The sequence below is a fragment of the Aspergillus piperis genome (genome assembly GCF_003184755.1).
Source record: "Aspergillus piperis CBS 112811 unplaced genomic scaffold BO85scaffold_3, whole genome shotgun sequence".
Lineage (NCBI taxonomy): Eukaryota > Fungi > Ascomycota > Eurotiomycetes > Eurotiales > Aspergillaceae > Aspergillus > Aspergillus piperis.
Genome location: NW_020291593.1, coordinates 634,207 through 651,009, shown reverse-complemented (window position 1 = coordinate 651,009; position 16,803 = coordinate 634,207). Strand labels below are relative to the sequence as shown.

General features: G+C 49.4%; 3 protein-coding genes across 3 annotated transcripts; 2 read left to right on the top strand and 1 right to left on the bottom strand.

The window, feature by feature from the left end:
• Nucleotides 1-290: 290 nt before the first annotated feature.
• Nucleotides 291-4,434, top strand: BO85DRAFT_435302 (nucleoporin Nup120/160; the record flags this gene model as incomplete). The annotated part of the gene is made up of 3 exons (XM_025658514.1): nt 291-930; nt 1,006-3,147; nt 3,200-4,434. The coding sequence occupies 3 exons, from the start codon at nt 291-293 to the stop codon at nt 4,432-4,434; spliced, it is 4,017 nt and encodes a 1,338-aa protein (XP_025518896.1).
• Nucleotides 4,435-5,514: 1,080 nt separating this feature from the next.
• Nucleotides 5,515-11,206, bottom strand: abcB (putative ABC multidrug transporter). The gene is made up of 15 exons (XM_025659432.1): nt 10,810-11,206; nt 10,101-10,638; nt 9,819-10,045; nt 9,481-9,760; nt 9,183-9,416; nt 8,340-9,130; nt 8,122-8,284; nt 7,705-8,061; nt 7,526-7,649; nt 7,401-7,472; nt 7,238-7,353; nt 6,558-7,176; nt 6,415-6,495; nt 5,985-6,359; nt 5,515-5,921 (listed from the first exon to the last, which is right to left on the bottom strand). The coding sequence occupies exons 1-15, from the start codon at nt 11,023-11,025 to the stop codon at nt 5,675-5,677; spliced, it is 4,440 nt and encodes a 1,479-aa protein (XP_025518895.1). The 5' UTR covers nt 11,026-11,206; the 3' UTR covers nt 5,515-5,674.
• Nucleotides 11,207-16,071: 4,865 nt separating this feature from the next.
• BO85DRAFT_183029 (uncharacterized protein) lies at nt 16,072-16,532 on the top strand. Its single transcript, XM_025654362.1, has one exon. The coding sequence runs from the start codon at nt 16,225-16,227 to the stop codon at nt 16,486-16,488; it is 264 nt and encodes an 87-aa protein (XP_025518894.1). The 5' UTR covers nt 16,072-16,224; the 3' UTR covers nt 16,489-16,532.
• The last annotated feature ends 271 nt before the right edge of the window (nt 16,533-16,803 follow it).

Genomic DNA, 16,803 nt, shown 5'->3' with positions numbered 1-16,803 from the left:
GGGAATTCCCGATATTTGACTAGTATATCATTTCTTGTAGGAAGAGTCAATTCGCATTATCCATGGACTCGATTGGGTGTAGTTGCGGAGATGCAGCAAGGCGGTGGCAGCTTTATTGCTGGGGGCGGCGCCAAGACCTGTTTTTTCTGGAGCGCCGAAAGAGCTTCAGCTTCTGCCCTTCAACTCCGCCGTGCAGCGACTCCTCCCTCCAATTACCTCCATCGGCCATGGAGACTTGAACTGACCATTAACTCCAGATCGTGAAGTGTGGTCTGTTCCTTAGTCAAGTCATGGCTAAAATCTACAAAGATACCCGAGTCGACCTCCGGCCGTACTCGCCGAACACCGTCGTCAACATCCCGATCTCGACCCAAGAAAGTACGCAAAGCCGCGCGCGATTCTCGGTCATCTCGAGCCCCAACCGTGACGAGCCGGTCGCGAAGGACGAAGACGAGTTTTCCAAACGATACCTAGCGAGTCAGGGTTCGATCTATTTCCGCAAACGCAATGTCTACCCCCGAACCTATCTGTGGAGGGTTGTCGATAACAGCAAGATCTTGGAGATCCAGTGCGTGGATCTGACCAAGGCTGGTATCGAGCACCACGAATACAATGTAACACTGCGCTTGGAATTTGAGGAAGGAATTGTCCCTTCAGGTGTTGATTTTGCCGATTTGGAGGAGCACGAAGCGTTGAGCGTGTTCGTGATCACCACCTCCAAGACCCTCCACACCTTGACACTACGCCCCGAGTTCTTCCGCAGGACTGCATCAATTGACAACAACATCTCCGACTGGTGCAAGACTTTCAATCCCGCACCTCTCACATTTTCTTATCCACACCGTCTACATGCGAGCAGCCCGCTGGAGCTGTTCGTGTCCCTCGACAATGGCGCACTTTTGCGCTTGACCAGGAAGTCTGGTGACGATGGTAAACCCACTATCCTTGTTCAAAATCACCCCTTGTCATATATCTGCGATACTGATCTATCTTGATGTGTCCCAGGCTCACACTGGTCTCCCCTGACTTTCGACGAGAGAACTTGGGGCTCGTCGATTCGCGGGCTGGTCAAATGGCATGCGCAGCCGTCAATCAAATACCAAGGACGCACCCTCGAATTGAGCGCGCCAAACGCTATCGCCACTACAACTGATCAGACCTATGTATTCGCTGTCTGCTTGAATCACACGCTCAAGATCTGGAACCTTGCTACCAACAAGTTGGCCGCTACGAAGGACCTACTGGACCGTGATGTGCAACCGTCGGAGGAATCTTTGTACTCACTGAATCCATCCGAAACTTCCTTCATCAGGGTCTTTAACATGGAGCGTGCGCTTGACGGTGCGTACCGTTATTATGTTGTCACATATTCGCCGTTCGAAGACGGGCTCTTCAAGTTCTGGGCTGTCAAGGGAGGCCTGACGTCGCCGCTTGTTATCGAGGATCTGTACCCGGGTGCTGCACTGAAGCCTCTGGATCCCGACTCGACCGGGAGCATGTTCTGGAGTATTGCCGACTTCCAGATCAAGCCTGCTGAGGAAGGAAAGCGCATGGAGCTGTGGGTTCTGTGGAGAAACAGCAGCCTGTGCCAGCTGTTTACGCTGCATTTCAACTTCGAAACCCTGGTGACGGATTGGAAGTCCAACTGGGCGTCTACAGTTATGGACACCCGCGGTCAGGCATATCCCCCCGTTATGGCCTTGTCTGACGTGGTGGATCCGACGGAGAAGTGGCTCGAATTCCTCCTGCAGCCCAACAAATACTCGACGGAGGTCCTTGAGACTGCCCTCTCTATCTACCAGGAGGCACTCAGACCTCTGTCGTCGCCCAGCACGCTGAAGAGAAGCGCCCCTCTTGCAGAAAGGCTCTGCTCTACCGTTGCTGCCACTGTCTCTCTTCGCAAGTACGCCGATGATGGGATGGACTTCACACGGTACCGAACCGATACAGACTCGAAGTGGCGCCAATTCTGGCAGATTGCGGATGATGTCAACAAGAGAAGGTTTGAGCCAGTCTCTCTTGCATATGATACCTACTATGAGACACCGTGGATGGTCCTTTCCGACAGCTGTGCCGTGATTCGTGAATGCAGCGCAACCGAGCTTATTCTACATAACTCCGGCCCAGAGCTTCGCGCGGAAGCACCCAAAATCGTTGATCGCTGGAGGCACCGGAACCTGGATTCAGAGATCGGCAGCCTCTTTGAGGATGCCTCTCACCTTCTGAACGTTGCCTCCAGCTTCCGGAGGAGCTTCGCTCCCGAACTCGAAGTAGCATGCCAGGGCGCCCTTGAAGCAGAGCTGTTCACTGAACCCTCCATCTCTGTGCAGGATAGAATGGAGGCGTTCCGCGAGCGATGTGATTTCGGAGAGCAAATCTCCAACAAGACATACGATGGTCTGGTTGGTGCCGTTAATGAGCGTCTGAACATCTTCAGCTTGCCAAACGAAGTCTTCTACACCCTTGTGGACACGATTCCGCTGGGCTTCCCTGGCAAGGACTCTGATCTCGTCAACACTCATTTCGGTGTCAAGGTCATCGTCAACGGTGTCCAGGAGACGATCTCCTTTACGCGAAAGACTCTGACAGACCTCTTGTACATGATCCTTTTCATCGATGGTGAAGTTCAGCAGGAGGAAGACTCGACGTTCGATGCTGCAGACTTGTTTGTCACTATCATAACCCTCCTGAGGGAATACGAGATGATGTCTTGGTTGAGCTCGAATTCCCGCAAGTGCTCCGACAGACCGGCGAAGGCCACTGATGACATGTCCGTCACCTCGTTCTCTGTCAAGGAAGCGCCAGCACATAAGGGTGGTGAGAGGATAGCGACTATCCTTGAGGATCTGTTCGCCAGCGATATCAAGCCACGTCAAGCCGTCGGCCTGCCCCAGAGCTACACGATGACTCTTGGTATTCGGGATATTCTCTCCTGGGTGACTCGTCAAGGCGAAGTCGCCTACCCCAATGCTCTTGTCTACATACAATGCGACCTCATCGCTAAGAACAATATCGACCTTGCATGGGACTTCCTCCGCTTCCAAGCAAGCACATCCTGGGCGACCTATGTCAAGGGTAGGCTGTATGTTGCCATGTCCGAATACGATACTGCGGCTTTGTATTTCCGCAAAGCTGCCTATCTTCTTTGTAAGTCCTCGTCTCACATACCCGTTGTGATCCCCTGTCTGACCTTACACAGCATGCGGAAAACCCCTGGGTAACCTGCACGAGATGTCCTCGACCCTCCTCGACATCGTCTCCGTGGACTGCTTCCACAACGGTCTTCCCAAGTACTTCCAACACATCTTGACGATATTCGAACATGCGCGCTCGTTCTCCCACGTCGCCGACTTCGCCAGCCTCGCGCTACAGGCCCTTTCCAGTGAGCACGGAAGCGAGCAAGACCCCGAATTCGCCAGCCTACGGGCCGATCTCCTCTCACGTCTGTTCTATGCTTCTCTACAGAACTGCCAATTCGACCAGGCATACTCGGCGCTGGCCAGATACAGGGATCGCGCACTGCAGAAGTCCGCCCTGAGCTCTCTCATCACCGGCATCCTGGCCGCCTCAGGACCCGGCACCGCAGGACTACAGAAGATCCTCCACTTCCCGACAACGCTCATCCCTAACATCGCCTCCCACGTAGACGACATCCTGGCCTCACTTGCCCGCAAACAGACCTCCTTCAGCTCCTACCTTGACGCAGAGAGCAAATGGGCCGACAGCACCCCCGACTACCAGCGAATCCTACAAGCATACCGCATCGCACGGGGCGACTACCGCGGCGCAGCAGAGATCGCCTACCGCAACGTCCAGCGTCTCCGCCACGCCCGAGACCACTCAACCCATCTGGTCCTCACCCGGGCGCGAGACACCACCGAGGACAACCGACCCATCGAGGAAGACGACCCGGAGAGTAAGGAAATCCGCCACGAGCTCCTCTCCCTCATCAACCTCCTCGCCTGCGTCGACAAGAGCGAATCCTACATCCTCGTGGACAGAGACGGACCCTCTTCCTCCACCTTCAACCCCCTCACCGACCGCCGTCGCAGCAGCCTCGCCCCCGCCGACGACGACGGAAACGTCTTCATGGAAGACGCCGAAGCCACCACCAGTACCACTGGCGGCCCGGCCTCTCCCACCACCCCCTACAGCTCCTCATCCCACTCCAACCAACACCGTCGCCTCAGCGCCAGCCCAACCGCCATCCGTCCCTCCAGCCGTCGCGACAGCAAATCCTCCATCACATCCGCCACCATCACAATCCCTCAACGTCGCGTCATCGTAACGCTGGACCATCTGCGTCGCGAGTTCCAGACCGAGCTGGATCGCGTCAGCCGTATCGAGCGTGGCGATTGGGAATTTGGAATTCTCGATGACGGTGATCCTGTTGGCGGTGGCCAGGATCATGATGATACGATGCTTCTCGCGTAGATTTGCTACTTTTAGCTTAAGGCTGATATCGCTTGAAATTTTCCTTATTTTAAACTCATTGTTTAACTATTTTCCTTTTTCATTTTTCCGTCCATCCATCCATCCAATCATCTTACTACGCAATACACACGGGAGTTGAAGGAATCTCTTAGTTGAGTCACTACTTTTACTATCTAGTTATAACTAGTTAGCTAGGTACGTAGTTGCCTTGTTACACTAGTCTAGTCTAGTCTAGTCGAATTGATTCGGTTACATCGTGATCATCATGGTTCTCTTAAGCACTCCTCTTATTATTATTATTATCATCATTATTATTATCACCTCACCAATCATTCATTCTAACTATATCTAATAAAGGATAAATCTCCGATCCGGAACAATTTCCTTGTTTTCCTCTCCCCCTCTTCTCTCCCGCATCATTACTTCCTGCTCGCTCGATCGATCGATCTGGGGGCTGCTGACTGGCTTGCTGAAAGGTATGTAACTATGTATGTATGTGTCCTGTAAAGTACTGACTCGTCTGAGAAAGCGGGCTAGTAAGGTAAAAATAAAAAGGCAAGAGCAGAAGGGTAATAAATAGATTCTATTCTAAGCCTAGAGAAATAATTCTTCTATCCCGTTGTGGGTTCTACTATCTAGCCTCAAGCAAGTACCGAATTTTCTAATTCTAGAACATCGGGAGTGTTGATCCTCTCTCTCTTGAAACAAAGCTTCCCAAGAACTGGTAGGTACTATTACATATTTATTTTTGGTGGAATCATGTAAAAAGTCGACATGTGGAGGATCAAGGTCCACGTAAGTCCGGATCTAGTTTGTCATGGAAGAAATATTATATGCCGGGTGATTATACCGGAGAGGATTAGTTTGGGTCGAGTTTCCTTGATTTCTTCCCTGTTCCTTGCCGTCGAGGCATCCAGAGTCATGCATGCCTAGTGTGGGTGGGACACAACACGCTAAGGGATCGGGTCCATCCGCTCGCCCCCGCCCTTTTCCAAGAAATCGGGGAATTTGGGTGAAGAAGTGGCCCTTCTTCAGATCAAATCTCGTTTTCGCACATGTTCGCAGGAAGGAGAAACTCAATTATATTACCCGCTCGGATAGATCGAGCTTAAAAGTTTCATTAAATAATCCCCTAGATTTTAATTACTATGTATGTACCGTCATGAAATGTGACCCATCATGGTTCATATGTACCTCCCTGCTGGCCGCCCCACGCCGTCAAATCAGCTAGCCAGTCACACTAAGCCTGGGGCGACTCCTCCTGTTCATCCATCGCCAAACTTGCATAAAGCCTGCTAAAGTGTGACTTGTCTGAACAGAGCAGGGTATGCGGGTTTCCGCACTCCACTATACGACCCGCGTCTAGAACGACAACCTTGTCGTAGTCGAGAATCGTGTCAAGCTTGTGCGCAACGGTGAGAATGGTGTGGGAGCTAAACTTTTCGCGGATGATCCGTTGCATTATTTCGTCGGTTTTGGTGTCCACACTATGCATCAAATCCTGGTCAGTACTATGCTCGTGGTCCTGGGTTGGAAGGGAACGTGCGTACCTGCTTGTGGCTTCATCAAGGACAAGGATATTTCCTGGCCGGAGAATGGCTCGTGCGAGACAGAATAGCTGTTGCTGGCCATGAGATAGGAAGAGATCATCGATGTCGACGTCAAGGCCGCCTTTCTCCTGGACCTTGGAATACAGGCCCACGCTCTTGAGAGCATGCGTAATGGCTTCATCGGAGAAGCATCCCGTCGGATCGGCATTTGCTCTCACACTACCCTTCATGAGAAGGGGGCTCTGAGAAACCCCATTGATCCGCGAGCGGATTCCCTGCCGTGGTAATTGGCTTATGTCGAGTCCATCAATCAGAATATGGCCGGTGGTGATATCCACCATGCGGAACATGCTCATAATGAGTGATGTTTTACCACTAATCGAATGGTATTAGTGGCTAAGTGGTACAATACGTCGGTCAGATTTCTTACCTTCCAGTCCTGCCGCAAATACCCACCTTCTCACCACCATGTATGGTCAGTGATACTTCTTGAAGGACTGGCTCAGAGGCCCTATATCCGAGTAGAGTCAGCTCCGAGGTGATGTAGTGAATGGGATATCCAGCAATCCCTACCTATACTCTGCAGACACAGATTTGAACTCGATCTCTCCGTTCGACGGCCATTCTGGTGGTATCTCACGGTTTTCCGTAGGTAGATCCTCAGACGGTACATCTTCTGTGAATGTTCTGACACGATGGATCGAGCCAATGTGTGTTTCAAGATTCGTCCAGAAGGTTATCAGCAGTTTGATGCTTTGGCTGAACTGGATGACGTTTAGCAATGCCACTCCAACGTACCCTGCGCTAATTGAGCCCCTAAGCACCACAACGAGCACAATTAGCAAAACTGCAATGCCTGCAACCACCATATCTAGGCTGAGTGTAAGCCAGCGTTGGATGGCGTATAGAAGGTAGAAAGGTCTTTGGGAACGATCCAGCAGCATGTCATTCTTCTCTTGCAAGGCCTGTTGCCAACCAAAGGCTCTCAGGGTAACCAGACCACTAAGACAATCGGTAAAATGCGAGAAGAGTGGCGCTTTCTCTTCCAGATCTAGGAGCCGTAGTTGTCGAGATGTCCGGAGATACATCTTCTGTATGAGGTAGACGATGAGAATCACCAGTGGGAATGAGATAGCGGCGTATTTCGAAGCAACGGCTATCAAGATCATTTGAGCTATGCAGAGAGCGAGAGCTAATAAGAGCCAACAGTAAGCGATAATGCTAAGAAGCTCATCTTCCAGCCTTAAACCTACTTGCAAATGTGTTGATAGCAGCAATAGGAAGTTCCATGTCGATGAGCTGCAAATCCTGACTGAATCTGTTGAGAATAGCACCGCTATCGGTCTTGGAGAAGAACAACATTGGCGCACTATTGATGAGTTAGTGCGTATTCCTCATCTGCCATGTGGGACATACCCGAGGACTGTAGTCAAGAGCTTCCGGTGGAAGACCTCTCCAGATCGTGGCACCATAGTAATCACCATTTGCCTAGATAAGAGTTAGCTAGAACTTTGCTCAGGGCTGTAGATTGGGTCACTCACCAACAACCAACCATGAGGCAGAGCATGCCGATAACACCGAGCATAGCATATATCCCGAGATAGTATCCTGTGTGCTTGCCAGGTTCCGCCTCATTCGAACTGGCCCACCAGTTCACCCATATGCCTGCGTCAAAGTTAGTTGATAACTTTATCATTGGAGGTAATTTCATGGCTCGTACTTGGAAAAGATATGCAGAAGACAAAGCTCGCAATAGCCACAATGAAGACAATGGTAGGAATCCAACCAATAGCTTTAACGTAGTATAGGTAGATCGACAAGTCACCGCCTTTCCCTTGTGTTTCTGTATCGGCACCGGGCTCAGTCTCAGTACTTGCAATCTTCGGCTTTTCTATCGTTTCCACCTGAACACCTGATGCGGGGAACAAATCTGCTTTGTAGCCCCAATCGGGAAGACCAAGAGCAAAACTGGAAACATAGCCACCAGTTGCATCAAGGGCCTTGAAGCTTCCTTGCTCGACCACGTGTCCGTTCTTGTCAAGTACAACAATGTGGTCCGCATAAGGAGCGCGTTTCACTATTTACTTGATTAGCATAACCTAAAAAAATGCAGGACGTTGGAAGAGCCGTGACTTACCTGAAGAAGATGCGAATATTATGGTCGAATCTATCGAACGCAAGAGACCATGATTCCCAATCAGGTGGTGGAAGATATGATCTTCGGTGGTGGCATCCAAGCTGCTGAACACATCATCTAGAATAATAACACTTTTGCGAGAATAGACCGCTCTGGCTAGTGCCTACTGATATTAGTACAAGTCGATCTGCAGGTATGGATGCAGCCTGGGCACCTACAATGCGTTGACTTTGACCACCACTAAGAGCAACACCCTTGCTCCCAATCACCGTCTGATCACCCCGTGGTAACTGTTCAAAATCCTCTGCCAAAGCACAGGCGTATATAACTGACTTATACCACTGGCTATCAAAGGCAGACATGGCGACAATGCAATCACGGATGGTTCCGTTCATGTGCCAAGGAGTCTGCTCGCAGAAGCTAAGGCTATCAAGGGAAAGTTGGATGTTCCCTTGGAGGCAAGGCACTTCTCCAAGGAAGGCTTTCAATAGTGTAGACTTCCCACAACCAGAGGGACCGATCAGTAGAGTCAAGCCACCTTGGGGAATCGACATGGTCAAGTTCTTCAGCAATGGCTCCTTAGTCGTATCCCATCCAAAAGCACCGTTTTGGATAGTGACAACATCTCGAACTGATGAAGGCAAACTTTCCTTCGACGATGGGAAAGAAGTTGATCTTGACTCAGTCGTGCTAACCTCTGTGTCCTTGATTAGAGCCAATTGGGATTTACCGTCCAGCGCATAGGATGAAAGCCCGGTCGACTTGTTTCTGGGATCGATGTGCTCCTTTTGTTCGAGAAATTCCTCAATTCTCTTGAACGACCCAACTGACCCAGCAAAATTCATTAGAGCCATGACGAGAGACAACAGAGGGTCTGACAAGAGCGAAAACAGAGACAACGATGTGTAGACAACTGAGGTCGTCAAAGCAGCATCATTTCCTCGATCGTGAGAAATTCCGACGAAAGCCCCGAAGGCAAAAATAGGCGCAAATATGCGCGTCAGCCAAGCTAAAAGCGTATGGTCAGACAGATTCATCCATATTGCAGTCTATAAGCTTACCAAGGGCCATATTCCAGACCAGAAGCTTCCGAAATTTCCTGGAGATGCTCAACTCGTCCAGACGTAGACCATGAACACTTTTAAGAAGCGCTGATTGAAGACCAAGCATCTTGATACCTTTCATAGAACCAAGCATAGATGATGTTGATGAGATGCGCCTCTCAATAGCCTCGAGCCACCTAGCTTGTCTTGACATAACGAAAGACATTGCTATAAGCGAACCGACCAACGCCACTAAAGAGAAAGAAGGAAACGTAAGCTTCTATGACTTCCAAGGAGTCAAGAAGGGCAGCCTTACCAATAGCGACACCAACAGGGACGACGCAAGATAAGCCCAATTGCCTTTCGAGGAGGTAGATGGCCAGACCAATTTCGAGGGCATTACCCCAGATATCATGCATGGTCTGCCAACCTTGCACGATTCTCTCAATGTCTGCGCTCATCAATGTGACAGAAGAAGCCGGATCCGCGTCTTTAGTACTCAAGGTACACGCTTTTTCGTAGATCATAGAAACCACCCCGCCTCTGACCATTGTGATGGATCGGTATGTTAGATGCTGATACTGGCCCATAGTAACCTAATATCACGCTGTGTGAGAGACTGAAGAAGAGCAGAAAAAGGCCTAATTTACTTACTCCTAGCCCAACATAAACGAGTATATAGGCACCAATCAGACCATATCCAATGTTGTCCGTGCTTGTGCTTTTGGGCTGCTCGGAGAATGATAGAGACCTTTCTAGCAACAGGGGTTGGCAAATGTTGAGGGCAGCTAGCATGATCCGTGGCGGAATCACGGCCAAGATTGGCCATTTGAACGCCTTCAAGCAGGCGGACAACAGCGAACTTCCACCATTTTCCTTGTCTGCCAATTGTCAACGCCATTGACCCTGGAACCTCCGATACATAGAGAATCTTACCCTTGTCAACCACACCCTTCAAGATACGGTGCAGCCTCTTGGATTCCAACTGTTTATCGAGGGCAAACAAATCGTCAACACCCAGGACTTTGGAAAACCCGCGGCGGAATAGAGAGTTCAGCCACCAGAAGAAAGACCTGTTGTAGATGCCCGCGAGAGCTTCGGGCGGGTAGTTTTGATACGGATGTCTGAGGATGTATCGCTTTTCCGTGGCTTCCAGGATGAGGAGGAGAACTTTGAGCCCAGCACCCACGGAAGTAATGATCGCAATAACTTGATTGATCCCCTCAGGATGCCGCAGCCAGAGCGTTCGCGTTTTCGCTATGTCGAAAAGTAGAGTCGCGCCAAGGTAAACGTTGAGAAGAAAAGACGGCCTGACTGACAGATTGTGTTCTGCATACGAGAAAAGACAGAGTAGCAGAATTCCCACGGTCAATACAGCGTTCGCAGCAACTGAGGCGTCCGTTCGTCTCGCAGATGGAAGGGCCCATAGAACCGTCAGGGCCAGATTTATGACGCTTAATGCGAGCCATGAGACCTGTGAGAGACATATGAAATACAATGGTTAGCGACAGGATCGCGGGGTCATTGAGAAGTCACGGGTTCGACCAAGTCCGACAGAGTCGCGCCTGCCTATTCGAGCAGGTCGACGGATACGCTCGTTTTGGCAAGAGTGCAGGCAGTCCGGAAGAAGAAATTGGGTACGTACTGTCTTTGCCCATGCCAGCCAAGAAGCTACGACTTTGCGCGGTCTTCCCAGTAGATGACCGACTTGAAAGGGTATTAACAACAGAACAACGCCCAAAGGTAATACCCCCAGGATTAACTCTTCGAAGAGCAGCGAAAAATCAAAGCCACTTCGACAATATGAGGGGGGGATATGTAGAGTATTGTCCACCTGCTGGCAGGAGAGGAGTGCCGCCATAACTACCTACACCCGGAATTCCATTTACAACCGCGAAGGTAGGTATCCAGAGTGGGATGCAACGATATGCTCTTGGGGCGACAGGGAATCACTGTAGATTGTTAGGTTTTATGTTCAGCAAGTCTTACTGAGGTTGACTTGCAACCTTTTGTTTTTTGCCTTACGAAGCCTAGACTACCAGCTCTCCAGGGATGTGCATTTTTTTTTTAGTTTCTTAACCATTGTAAATACCTAATACTAATCGATAGGGCCTCATGATCAAGGGCAGTGCTAGTCCGATTGTCCTCGCATGCAATGATATAATAAGTATGCTATTTCTAATACTATGTCTCAGTTTTCCCATTGTATTGTTTTAATTTTTTATTTTCATTCCTTTTTTTCTTATTTTTATTTTTTTCTTACGCATGGGTTTAAGCGTTTCGATTACTAAATTGGGACTACGTATTTTCCATCTTATTTTGGAATAATACTTCTTGATTAATCCATACCGGACTCCACCTGGAACTAAGTACTTGCCGATGGCGATTAGCTACGTTGCAGAGTCCCCAGGGCGCTCGGCTGGAGATCCACCTTGGGCTCTGCACCAGCGCATCCATGAATGGTTAAGGAAAGCGAGCTTTTCTTCGAGCAAGATGATTCGGCCCGTTCCACCCAATTCCTGCTCAAATGCATGTTTGCTTTTTCCCCGGTCCCCTTCGCATCATTGCTTTTCTTGCCTCGCGCAAGCGTTATAGGCTATCAATTCTCCTTGCCCTCGCATGTAACGTAACGATGACTTTTTTCTGCTCATGGGACCACGACCGGCCAACACGAGTTCGGTTCGAGCCTACATAGCCCATCGGGCTGATGAGAGGCGCTCCTCAAGTTCAGCAGGTACACGAAAAATCAATCCCAGTTCGTAGTTCGCCCCCACTGTTTTCGATGCTAACCATCCCATCCGTCCGAAGACTGAACTGAGCCCGCTGGGCCAAGCTCGCTAATGGGATAGTGTACCTTCCCGACCATTGTTCTCAAGCCATTGTTCCATCCGTCAGACGTGGGCAAAAAAGGCCACGAGCGGACCGAATCAAAAATAGGAAAGTTGTGTACTAGGATCCAGTAGTATCTACCTGCCTCAAAGCAAGCCAGTCCACTGAAAAGGCGCTTCAACTACTAGTGAGCGGTCTGGAAGCCCATTTTAATGCCGTACACAAAGTGGCAGACGTGATTCAAATCCCGAATGACACCGAAGGTGGCCACTGACCGCTAAACTCTGGAGTATTGAATCTTATCCCTCATAAAGCTTCCAACCCAGCTTTCCCCGCAGTGGGATGCGAAACCTGGATATAACCGAGATTGCCAGATAGAGTTTGCCTTGCAAACCCCCTTCGTGTTGATCCTGCCAAATCCGAAAAGGATATAGACGTCATCATAACAGGGCGCTTTTGCGAATCTACAACGAACAGCAAGGGAACGGCTGAACTTGACATATCGGCCATGTCACTCCACTAGATGGCAATTCCGACGAGAATTGCCATCGAATCAGGGATATCGCTCCCCCATATCCACAGTTTTAAAGACCAGTTTTAGGGGAACTGATGCTTACCTACCAGGAGTATGACATTGGGTACATAGGGACATACCGCAGTCAACTGACTATTGAGTAACTTGTGTCCAGTCTCACGAGAACAGAAACATGGTGGCAAAACATTTGGTCTAATCGGTCAATAAATCCGACCATGATCCGGAGGCTAAAGGCTTCCAGTCATCAAGCTAGTTGCAAGCGAAGTGTAACGTTGTTTCTACCCTTATGTGTGTAGAAGCACTCAACGTAGTAGTGGCTGAGGACCTAAGGTAGGACGGGTAGGATGGTCGCCACAAGCGGGATAGCAATTGAGAGTTGATTGTTTACACCCGGAATCTCGGGCAGCAGACCTTTGGTACCTGCTTTGTCGAGAGGTGGGTGTATGTGTGTATGTGTGTGAGTGGGTACGGAAGAGCATACGTCCATGGTAGGGAGGCGCCCAGGAACTAGAACCAGAAGGAGAGAGCGGCGCTCACTGTTTAGGACACCAGTGGACGACCACTGTACCAGTAGATGGACAATTAATCGGCAGAAATTCCTTGCATCTTTGCGAAGGATTTAGTGGCTGAAAGTTGGCTGCATACCCACCATTAAGTGTGCTGTTAAGTTGACTACACACGGCCTCAAGCTTGGATAATCGCATTCGTTAGTAGCGGAAGTGGAGATGGGATGGCTTTGGCGGTTGGCCACTCCCAATTACAGTATAGTAAAGCCTTTAGTACTGCGGAAGGCTTCCGGCTGCCGTGACCCGCCTGGCAGCCTGGCAGAACTTGACTTGAGCGTTCCTTTACTGCTTTGTAACTACTAACTAGGTAACTACCTAACTAATTAGGCCCTCCGGAACTGACTAACTATCTATGTACAAAGCAGTGATTAGATAAAATGCCTTGGATGCCTGTTGGGCGGGAGAACCCCCCCCAAACCCCATCGGTGCTAGATGGGCCCCCCCGTTGTCGCTCTCGACCACATCTTAATTCCCAGTGCTATTCAGCCCCTATCCCCGACTTGTCTAGAGGAAAATCCACACGACTTGGCCTTTCCTTCTCCCCTCGGCGCAGATCCTGTCATCGACGCGATTTTTAGATCATAGGCTGGAACCCAAAGCCTAGACGCCAGGCCGGGGCCAACCTCTCTATGCTTACTTTTTTCTCTAGCCTGCAGTAGTGAACTGTCAACCAAGACATCGACGCACGACACAAAATGCTTTTCCTCTGTTTTTTCCTTTTTCTCTCTCCCCATCATGAAAACGCCCTTCATGTCACTTACCGTGCTCCGTAGGTACCCGTTGTATTCCTTTAGTCCTCGGTAAAATGGGAAATCTCGTATTCCAACAATTTTGAAGAGATCACGAAGCATTGTGCCTGATACAACCTGTCATACGGGATGTTTGAAATCCAAAGAAATGGTAGTTTCGATGACTCGCGGCATGATCAAGCGACCAGCAGTATTTTGACGGTCCTATGAAACATGCCGCACTTTATTCTCCGGAAGCTATGGAAGCTTTAATTTTTCCTGCCTTTTCGCTCCCTTGAGCGCGATCGATCGACTTGATTGATACTTCCCGGACCGAGTAAGGATCGACCTCCGTCCTTACCCGCCCGTTCCTGACCCCATCGCCCCGATTTTCCTTGCTTTTCCCCTATTGATCCGGGTCGCGCCTGTCAAACCTGGATGACGAAGGATCGGCCCTCCGACAGAAAGTAAAAGCAAACAGGGAAAAAGAAAGAAAGATTTTTTTCTTTTCTTTTCTTTTTTCTTTCCCCCCCCCCGTTTTCGCAAGCGGTGATGGTAGGAAAATTGTGATATGCAGCTAATCCATATAACAGCTAGCATGCAGTACTAACGACCCCATTCTCATCTTCCTATGGCCTCAATTATCCGAATCGCCGAATCCGTTTCTCAAGCCCCCTGCTATCCTTGCATGGTTATTGATTTTTAGCTCGCATAGACTCTCCCGAAGGTATCAGCTATTTATGCCAGGAAGGTTTTGATCCGATAACTAATCGCCGCAGCGGTCGGAAACCATCCAGCCCGATGTAGAAGTTGAGTGGCCAATGATAGAGTTCGGGGTACATGCTGGGTTCACGGTAAACATTGGCTACCCAATGGCAATTTGAGGGCTCCCTCCATACAGGATCGATTTATGGAACTCAATTTCACCGATCTTCCCATCAACAAACCCTAACCACGGAGTATATGTAGCGAGGTTTATGCGTACATAGCGATCTATTCGGATAGCCACAAGCGTATGTACACGTCAAGTGGCCACCGCGGAGGAACGCAAGGGCTGAACTCTCGTGTTCAATGCAGCATTGATGCAATGCCGTTGGTGAAAATCTCGCTGCCGCTAGTACGTACGTAGTAGCAACTTCGGAGCAAGCTTGAAATAGCAATTAGCTTCCTACCAAAGAACTCTCCTTTCTCAAATTTTGTCTGGTTCAGTTCAGTTGTGGGTGTTGAACAATTCGTCATCTTGCATTAGAAGCTATCCTACTCTCCGTTGGAGTGATCCGTCGGATTTAGATTTGGCATATGAAGGAGTCATGCTAATAGCTTACTCATGCGCTTCAGATATCTATCATCTTAGTAATGTTACTACCTTGTATGTACTTAATATAAGGATATCTATTGGTAGAATAGCACTAGCTTTGCTCCGACGGTCTGACCGTCTTTACCACCTAAAAGGGGAAACGGTGAACTCCGCTGTTAATAACTTTAATACATTGTTGCCGCCTTGACACCCACCCTATCTGGGTGTACCTGATCCAAATCATCCAATATACTTTGCGGAGTACATGATGAATACTGAAAATATGTAAAACGAGAGTATTCTGTAAGTCCCAGCATAAGTGGACTTCAATTTTCAGGTTTAAATCGCGTGCAAGGAAAGTGACGAAAAAAAGGTACCTATCATGTGAGACCCTCTTCGCTTTTTCTTTTTGTTAATTTCTTATCCCCCCCTCCGAGTCCGGAAGATTTATTTTTTTTTCGCTTCCACTCAAAAAAGGAATACTAGCCCCTGGTTGTGGGGTGAACGTATACGAGTTTCAGTTGGACTTGAGATCCATACTCATAACAAGGCATATTATCGACTAGAGCCGGCTTTAGGGTATGGAGCCGTACAAGCCCCAATTAGATCCGAGTATTAGCTTCCCGATCAGGAACTGGACTTTTGTACCCGGTCAGTGAGCAGCAACTTCACCGTCCACCACTCTCCGTGTCCACTTCCCCCCCAGTAGAACCTGGATCTCTTTTCCCTACTCGCCTGCAGTGTCTGAGTTTCGGGGCTTCCTACTCGCTCCCTACCACTCCGACAGTTCTCCGACATATTTCTGAGTACACTTACTAGTGTTATAGCCGCTACGTGCAATTACCCAGGTAGGTATACCTCCTGGTGACTTGGCCCAACGTCGAGACTAAGACCGCTGAGACCTTTCACTTCGCCGAATTTATTCCCGGAAGTCTTACTACTGGTCAGCATGCAGTCTGTCAGTCCTGTACTGTACCATCAATTCCGGCATGTAGTGGAGCTGGATGCTTATGCAGCGCCTTTCTGACAGACAGAGTTCCTAATCGAATGTTGTTTAGCGTTCGAGACCGACCTCGAACCTCCGGCTTGATTGAGAGCCGACATTATGCACCCAACACTGGATACGCCCTCGTTATGCGCCCCGATTTTGTGCACTAACCAACGTCATGCCTTGGCCTGTATTGTATTGTCCAGCGTGTCAACGCCGGTTTCCTTGATTTGGATTTGGCCTGCCCAGAGTCAAATCACAATTTTTTTTCTCACTCTCATCATCAATTCCTTTTTTGTTTTCTTTGGTCCTTTGTCTCGTTGCCTTTCCTGTATATCCACCCCTGGGAGATACACTAAGAAGTGGGCAGCCCGAGTCTGATGGTTTACGCCATCAGCTTTTGGGTTCAAGCGCCCTGCAGAACTTTGTAAGCCATGGAATCTATTCCCTGTTGCCTCTTCGGCTTCGCCTAAGCAAGGGCATATGGAGTATACTGTATTAGCGTGGTGGCCAAATCCACGCCATTCATTGCACTACTTCCCGACCCAGTCATTGGCCGCCGTCATTTTCGTATTTCGATGCTCGTAAGCAATTGAAAATGCTGCTGAGGGAATTCCGCGCCTAGGTCTCTCTACCGATCTATTTTGGGCCCAGAGAATTACGGGGGGCCCCATGATAATGGTGGCTCCATGGGCA

Bases quoted from the DNA above. Each gene is read 5' to 3' on its own strand.
- abcB (XM_025659432.1), bottom strand. From the start codon at position 11,025: ATGGCGGCACTCCTCTCCTGCCAGCAGGTGGACAATACTCTACATATC. The intron at 9,417-9,480 runs GTAAGGCTGCCC...CTTTCTCTTTAG, and splicing joins CCCTGTTGGTGTCGCTATTG to TGGCGTTGGTCGGTTCGCTT. The intron at 7,177-7,237 runs GTAGGTTTAAGG...GGCTCTTATTAG, and splicing joins TGCTATCAACACATTTGCAA to CTCTCGCTCTCTGCATAGCT.
- BO85DRAFT_183029 (XM_025654362.1), top strand. From the start codon at position 16,225: ATGCACCCAACACTGGATACGCCCTCGTTATGCGCCCCGATTTTGTGC.